This window comes from Lycium ferocissimum, chromosome 2 (genome assembly GCF_029784015.1).
Source record: "Lycium ferocissimum isolate CSIRO_LF1 chromosome 2, AGI_CSIRO_Lferr_CH_V1, whole genome shotgun sequence".
Classification (NCBI taxonomy): domain Eukaryota; kingdom Viridiplantae; phylum Streptophyta; class Magnoliopsida; order Solanales; family Solanaceae; genus Lycium; species Lycium ferocissimum.
The window spans coordinates 33,863,467-33,872,154 of NC_081343.1; the positions used below are offsets into that span (position 1 = coordinate 33,863,467).

Sequence of the window (8,688 nt, forward strand, 5' to 3'; positions counted from 1 at the left end):
TCCCGCCAAAATTTAAAGATAAGAACGAGCTGGCCGAGTCACCGGTTTCTAAGGTTATTCACTTCCCGTTATCCCGACGGGTCGGCATGACGAGAAGTGAGGGGCTATCTGTATACGGGGAAAATCGGACATAACGTAAACCAATGGAGTGAGGGCCGAGGCAAGGAAGATGGGAACGTGCCTGATGACATTCGGGCTGAACCGGAGGAGCGCTTACACCGGAGCTGAACCGGGAGGAGCGGAGTCGAACCGAGGAGGAGCGCTTACACCGTAGCCGAGCAAGGATGCCATTCGGTCCCGTGTGGCCGTCGGCCCGTATGGTCGTTGGTCCAGATAGCCGTTGCACGTGAGCCGCGCGTCAGTAGTGTCCTGTCACGGTCAGCTACCAACCATGCGTGTGTCAGACGGCGCCGTCAGTCAAATCCCACCAAATCCGTTCAGAGCTGTCCTTGTTATTATTATTTTATTCAGTTCACATTGTATGAAGCCCATGGAGGCAGCACTATAAATAGGAGACACCCCCTCCTTTGAGGGGGTTGGCTCCTTTACATTTCAAGAACATTTGTAAGAAAAGAATCTCATATACTTACTCTCCCTTTCATTTATTCGGCCAATGCCGTTTTTTCAAGGATTATTGCTAATCATATAATATATTGCTCACAAACGTCTACATCTTTGGCCGCTTCATTAGAGAGCCTCCCAATCTCTATTTCCTTTATCTAACATACGTCAAGAACAAAGCACATATCCTATACCCACTTATAAATTCAATTGATTATCCAATTTCGGGGTAAACAGTTAGAATAATAATACGTTTTTAATTAGTTAATTAATCAATTTTTGAATTCAAGTTGTATAGAAATGAGAAGCGTCCAAAGCATTTTCTAACATTCTCAAAGTGAAAAAGTATCGTATAACTTAAAACGGAAAATAGGAGTAGTAATTCATAGACTATATATTTATTTCCAAGAGAACATTATACACAAGATCATACATAGACACAAAAGCAACATGAATGCCATCCTTGCACAGGAGTAAGCGCATGGATAGCGTACATGTTTGCTTCTTATATGGAAGCGGGGCATGGCACAGCCTATATACATACAGAAAAGTCCGAACACCATGCTTTATGACAGCTATAATATCACTCAACCTTAATAACACAACTCTTGACTCACACTCACTCAGTGCATAAAATACGGGTAAAAAAGTAGATCTCTTGGTTTTAACTGATCTCCAAGGTGATGAAGATAAGGCAATTCATGAATTGATAGTTCAATGCATGCCAGGGATCTTCTCCTTAATTTTGTCCATCATTCCCTTGTCTTCTCCTTCAGTTTCAGCACAAGGAGTAGTGGTAGTAGTGGTTTGTGGAGGCTGTTGATGATCAGTTAATTCCTTGTTGTCATCATGATGAGTAGTGTCTCCAGTCAACTTGTCCTTTATCTTCTCCTTTATGCCCTTCTTCTTCCTCCTCCCACCTTCTCCATCATCTTCCGACTGCATGCTCACAAAACAATCAATAGTACTAATTAATACTCCCTCCGTTTCAATTCATGTGAATTTATTTCTTTATTAATCCGTGTCAAAAAGAATGAACTCTTTTTATATTTGAAAATAATTTATCAATGATTTGTAGCCACACAAATATATGTGACTCATTTAACACGGCCATAAGTTTAAAAAATTTCTCTTCTTTCTTAAACTTTGTATCCAGTTAAATATGTTTGCATAAATTAAAACGGAGAGAGCAGTACTAATTTAACTCCTTAAACTTGAGGTGTAAAAAAGTTTATATTAGCGATCAAATTTAAAGGTAATCACTAACCTAAAAAGTAAGGCAGCTCAACCACTATAACATCTTAAACTACCCCTAATAATAAATATTGTGTATATAAATTAAATTTGTCAAATAAATGAATCAAAAGAAACAATTACTCCATGTCTTCCATCTTGTATGACCCTATCTTTTCAATTTAAGTGTCTTAATTTGACTGATCAAAAAAAATTTAAAATAAAAAAATATTTTTAAATTTATAATTCTAAATTAAAGATATGTATAATATACTAAAATGTCTTTTGAATCTTATGATATTAAGCATATCATGTAATATATTTAAATTATCAATTTATTAAATACTTTTAGGAAAAAAAAAAAAAAAAACCCTTAAATTGAGACTGAAGTACGGAAGGAGTATTTAGTATCATTGGTTTCGAAAGTCTTTTATTCTTTTTTAAATTCAATATCTAGTCAAACAATTTTCCAGTGAAATGAAATGGAGCCTTGGATTATAAAGAAAAACTTACGGAGCTGGAACTAGAGCTACCAGAACGACGATGAAGCTGTTGTTGCCCCTCATGCTGATGTTCATGCCCTTTCTTCATAGCATCATCATGAGTAACTGTACCAGTAGTAGGGGTGGACCCCATGGGAGTACCTTCATGTACCCCGTTGCCATGTTCATCAACTAGGTGCATCTGGTCTTGGCTAGTAACGTGTTGTGCCATTTCTCTCCCTAAACAACTTGAAGGAAATTATATTTTATATTTTTGATTGATTGATGTGTAGATGTAGATCTTTGCGATTGATTCAACTAAACAGACACTAATCCATTTATATAGGATTAGAAGAAGCTTGATCCGTATTTCTACTAGTACAGGTGTTATAGAGTATGAAGAGTGAGCGCGGCAACACACAATATTAGACAAGTGTGACTAAGTCGGCAAGAGAACTGGTTTAATTGAAATTCTTCAAACTGCAATACAAGGTGACACTTCACCGCGTCACGACGAGCTTATAACTGTACCAGACAAATTAATTAGGCGGGTTTGATTAATCAAATTTCCTTTAATTTATGCATGGTCTTAATTACCCTCACATACTCGGCATTTTTATAATTGTTAGCCCCTCAAACAAGTATAAGGGGCAATTAAAATCAGTTATTGTTTGAGGGGTAACGATTATAGAAAGTCAAGTACATGGGTAACTAGGATCAATTATAATTTAAAGGGAATCTAATTAAAACATGTCAAATTTAAGGAATTCTTTAGGTATTCTGCCATTAATTATGTGTTATCGGTGTGAAAAATATTTACAAAATCAAGTCATGAGTGGTGAAGTATGTAATTATATATAAACCTCTACTTGATACATCAATTTATAACTTGATAAAAATGATAATCAACCTTTTATGACTATAGGTTAAAATTACACTGCTAATATAAAATATTACTATTAACTTACTACTAAAATAACAGTGATTCGTTTTAGAACGGTATTACAATTAATTTTGGACACCGAATTGGTAAAGCTAGCAGTTATTAGACTTAAACGTGGTGTTAGGTATTATGGCTAATGTACCAAGAAAAGTTAGGTATTATGGCCAAGAGATCAAGGACAAAATGACTTGGATAACATTAACTAGAAATACAATATATGCATGACAGATGGTAACAGAGGGATTAAGTTATGAGTCATCCTCCTAATAATGGAAAACAGGGATAAGCTTTGGGGCCATTTTGACAAGACATCGTTACTCTATTTTCTTTGATCATAAAATGGACAAAATGCGAAACTTCTCGGATTTTGTTTATATTCGTACATCCAAAAATTAGACGCGGCGTCTTTCTTACCCTAAGCCCGAATCGTAGTCGCAATTGCAATTCTAGAATGGCTGACGTTTAACTAGTCTGACGAATATCATACCTACTCCATATACACGTAACACAAATACACGATGATCGATTTTTTCTTACATATTCAAACAGTCATTTCTTTGATTACTTCTTTTTATTCGACTCTTTCCTATATTGTGAATTATTAATTATGTAGATTTATAGTACTTTTTATATAATTTTTAAATATGTTAATTTTATTATAAAATATCGAAAGAATCTATATTTAAAAAATTGAGTAAAAAATATATTTGGCTGTCTAAACTGGTTAACCTTAGTATAAATTGAGATGTTGGAAATATATGTTTTTTTTCTTTCTTTTCTTGCATGTGAGATGTTGCTTAAAGAACTTTTTCTTCCTTTGTTCCAAATCTATTGTTTCAGGCCACTCCATTACTATTAGAATATTTTAACCAGAGGATCAACTCACTACACCAACTTTTAGTGGCAATACTTTTTTCTTTTAGTGGCAATAATTATTGCCTATTACCATAAAAATATTTACCAATAATTGATTAATGTAATTGGATCAAGGATCACAAATAGCGTCATTTTATGTTGAAGTGTTGGTTGCCGCTAAAAGTATCTACTTTTAGCGCCATTTATTTAATGACAATTACAATTGTCAGTAAAGCTACCTTAAAAATGTGATATCAAACATATTTTGCGGTTACTGTTTGACCAATCACTCTTTTGTAGCATCAAAACTAAAAATCACAAAAGAAATCACTTCAAATGTAGTAATGGACGAATTACCAAATTCAAAACAACATCATTCATTAAAAACAAAAACAATAAAACTCAATACATTCACTTTCTCATATTCCACTGTCAAAAATTAAACACTTCATTCCTGATATAGATTCTTGACCTATTATTTGTTTTCACCGCCAAAAAAAAAAAAAAAAAAAAAAAAGAATCACACAACCAAGTCTCCCCTTTCCCTCCAAACACATGAACTGATTTGGAAATAGATCTATTTCTGGTTATTCAATTTTGGAAGAACAATACTACAATAGCTGCAAAGCTTGAAGTTAAAGAAATTGAATTGATATTGAGAGTAATTCGAAAAAGGTGCAATAAATATTATAAAAATAAAACACAAACTTTGAAAAGAAATAACTGAAATCTCGATTATTTCACCACTAATGAATATAGTTTCATTGAAAAATCTCGATTATTTCATCACTGATGAATATATTTTCATTCATTGAAATTACCAGCATGTTGTTGAAGTATACTATTACAAAGTCTATATTTTAGAGCACTTTGAAAAAAGTGCAATAAATATCCTAAAAAGGGAATTTAGAAAAGAAATTTAAAAAATCTATTATTCCCCACCATTGATGATTATAACTTCACTAAAATTACATTTTGCTATAGCCTATAGTATACTACTGCATGCAGTATATGGTTGAAGTATACTGTTACAGTTTACTTATACTATAGTTGTTTACTGTTACTATAAACTCCATATTGTTGCAGTATACGGTTATTGTAAACTGCTCAGGCAACAATATTTCTTCAATTTTCAGCTCTCGATCCCAAGCACTTCAAATCAACTCTAAATGCCGTCAAATTTCAGTACAAACTTATGAAAGGTACTAGAAATAATATTTTCGTAACACTCACTTCGAATCAATCAACAAATCTTCATGTTGAAATTTCATATTCAAGAGCTTCAAGCTTAATAGTGGTGATTTTCAAATCCGATCTCAAGCACCTCAAATCAGCTCTATTTCACTATGAAAATTTAAAAGTACTAGAAATAATATTTTGTAATTAATGCCCACTTCGAATCAAGCAACAAATTAGATGAAATTTCAAATTCAAAACCTTTAACCTCAACAATAATGGCATGTTTATCATGAATGTCTTTAAAACTCGATGTTTAGCACAAACAACCATATCTAATAGAATCAAATTCAAACTATGTCATATTAGGTGTGTTCGGTAGGTCAAAATTTAAAATTTTTTTTTTTTTTAGGAAAACAGGTTTTAAAAATGAGGAAAATGACTTTCTTAATAAAAGTAGGAAAAACAAATTTTACAAGTGGTATTTCACATTGATTATGTTCTCCCCACCCTCCAACACAACTCATCTTCACCCTGACCCTCTTGGCCCCCATCTTCACCAACCCTATCCCCACCTTCACCTCCCATAGTATTCGTCTAGATTATATACTAAATGCTTTTAATATATAATTTTTTTTATATTTATCGAACGCAAGAAAATAAATAAGAAACCCACTTTATTTTTCTGAAAATCATTTTTCAAGAAAATATTTTCTCTCCTACCAAATACACCCTTTATCTTGAGTGCACAGAGTGAATCAATATCAGATGTTGATGGAAAACTAGCAACGGAAACTTAGAAACTAAACTAGAGCTGAATCATGCAACCGTGGGCGATATGATGCGTATGGGCAGTTAACTATATTTGATTGGGTAGATATGTGGTATAACCATTTTCAGAATGAGTAAAAATGGGTAATTATTTTAAATTAGATAGGTATCTAGCATAAAAATCCCAAAAAAAAAATCCTATGACTCTTCAATTTACTACCTCGTCCATCCCTCCAACCAATGAAGAGAGGGATAGAGATAGAGAGTCTTACTCTGTTCTTGGTTTGTGTTTCTACTTTAATTTTTCTTTTTTAATTCAAATATCCTTTTAGTTGAATGTTCCAATTGTTAAAGAGAGTGTAAAAGCTGAAGCTATCTAGGCTTGGTTCTATTAAGTCGAAAATCTTGATAAAGAATTATTCAAGTGGGTTGAATAATCTGCACAACAACTCAATAAAGTCCACAACAAAAAATGATCTTAGTCTTTATTTTTTATACACTTTAACTAATATGTAGTGTATAAGCACTGTATAATCTATGTATAATTGACGTATGTATATTATATACTTGTTATACTGAGTATACACCGGTGACAGAAACAAACTGTTACTAGTAGGTGGGATTATGGGAAAGGACACATAGTGGCCATCAGAAATGTGTTTGGCCCACATTTGGGCTTAATACCCCGAGTTGGCCGTTCGGCCCAAAGTATTGCCAAGTGCAAGCCCAGCAGCTCATTCACTACAAAAAAGAACAGGACTAATTGTGGCGACTTTAGAAAAATTTGTCATTAAAGATCGATGAAAAAAAAATCATATTGAGCCTTCAAAAAATATTCCAAAACATGTATAATATGTGTATGATTAGTAAGTATACATTAATTGAGCCTTCAAGAACTATCCCAAAATATGTATAATGTGTGTATAATTAGTAAGTATACGTTAATTATACACCAAAGATACATTTTTTAATTATACGTTGATTATACATTTATACAGAAATTATATAACAATGATAAATTTTCTATACATATACTGTGGGGATACATATTCTATACGATAATGATACACTTTCTGTACGTATGATACATGTTTTCTATACATACACTATAGTGATACATATTCTATACAACAATGATACAATGTCTATACATATACAGTAGTGATATATACTACAATTATAGAGTTTATATATGCGTTGGAATTAGTTGAAAAAATAGCTAGAAAATGAAATTATTTTGAAAAGGCTAAAAAATAAATTTTAAAATTCTTGGGCCATCGGATGTCAATTCCCTTATTTTTCTATTTGGCTCGCTTAAAAGGTTAAGATCTCAATCCTAAGTAGTGTAGTTAGAGATTCAAATGATTTAGTTGGCCCATGTACGCCTCTAGCCCAATAATATTCTAGAACAAAGAAAATTAAAAATCTCTATTAATTAATACTCCCTCTGTTTCAATTTGTTTGAACCTATTTTCTTTTTAATCCGTGCCAAAATGAATGACCTCTTTCCTAATTTGGAAACAAATTCACTTTATGAATGATTTACAGCCACACAAATTTTCAAGGCTTATTTTGAACCACAAGTTTCAAAAGTCTTTCCTCTTTCTTAAATGTCGTGCCCAGTCAAATGGGTTCATATAAATTGAAACGGGGGGAGTATTTTTTTGCGCGGATTGTGCTTCATTTGGGGTGGTCTTTAATTTTTTCCCTTCAAATTGGTGGTCTTTAAGTTTTGTCCTTCGCCTAATACCCGAGGTTATGGGTTCGAACCCCAGCTCAGTAAAAAAAAATAAAAAAAAATTCTACCTTGCCTTGCGAATCCAAACTCTACCTTGCGGATTTTTTTTAAATTTTTGACTGAGCGGAGGTTCGAACCCGAAACCAAGGGATTTTTAGCAAAGGTCAAAAGTTAAAAATCACCAATTTTAGGGACAAAATTAAAAACGATCCCTAGCAAAGGCCATTTTGCAAATTGCCCTTTAATTAACACTGTATTTGACTGGTAATCGATTGGGCCTAAGTGGTGTATAGAACTGGCCCTAAGCATTAGAATGGGAGTCTGTTAGAAGAAATTGCACGGTTTTCCCTTCAAACGGGATGGGCATTAAATTTTGCCCTTAGCAATGGGGCATAAGTTCTTGATAAAAAATTGAAATAATTACAGGGTTTTCCCTTCAAATGAACTGGTCTTTAATTTTTGGCCTTCAAATGGGCTAGTTTTTTAATTTTTCTCTTCAAAATAGCACTTATGCCTAGCAGAGCATAAATTCTTTAAGGAAGCTGATATAAATTGTGGATATTATGATGCCATAACTTATGCCCCTCTATGCATAAGTTCGATTTTGAATGGCAAAAATTAAAGAACAACCCATTTAAAGGACCAAAATTAAAGACCAGCACATGATAGTGTCAAAAGTGCAAATGACCCAAGAAAATTTCTTATATAGCTAGAGTTTAGAGCATAATCACGAAATGTAGCTACAGTTTGCGTATCTACGAAATGTAGTCACGGTTGTAGTATCACACGGAAGAATTGTATTAGGCTGGTATCAGCTGTATCAACGAAAGAGCTGTTTCAGGCGCGTATCAGTTGTATCAGCGTATAATGTATTAGCTGAAATCGCACGAAAAAGTTGTAGCGCATGTTGTATCGGCACTGATAACTAC

The 8,688-nt window shown here is 33.4% G+C and overlaps 1 protein-coding gene across 1 annotated transcript; it reads right to left on the reverse strand.

Annotated features, from left to right (window-relative positions):
* Window positions 1–931: 931 nt before the first annotated feature.
* LOC132035081 (abscisic acid and environmental stress-inducible protein TAS14-like) lies at window positions 932–2,711 on the reverse strand. Its single transcript, XM_059425402.1, has 2 exons — window positions 2,308–2,711; window positions 932–1,500 (listed from the first exon to the last, which is right to left on the reverse strand). The coding sequence occupies exons 1-2, from the start codon at window positions 2,506–2,508 to the stop codon at window positions 1,276–1,278; spliced, it is 426 nt and encodes a 141-aa protein (XP_059281385.1). The 5' UTR covers window positions 2,509–2,711; the 3' UTR covers window positions 932–1,275.
* Between the last annotated feature and the right edge of the window lie 5,977 nt (window positions 2,712–8,688).

What these genes read in the sequence shown, in the direction of transcription:
- LOC132035081 (XM_059425402.1), bottom strand. Translation starts at nt 2,508, where the DNA reads ATGGCACAACACGTTACTAGCCAAGACCAGATGCACCTAGTTGATGAA. An exon ending in GTAGCTCTAGTTCCAGCTCC is followed by an intron (nt 1,501 to 2,307) that starts GTAAGTTTTTCT and finishes GTGAGCATGCAG; the next exon opens with TCGGAAGATGATGGAGAAGG.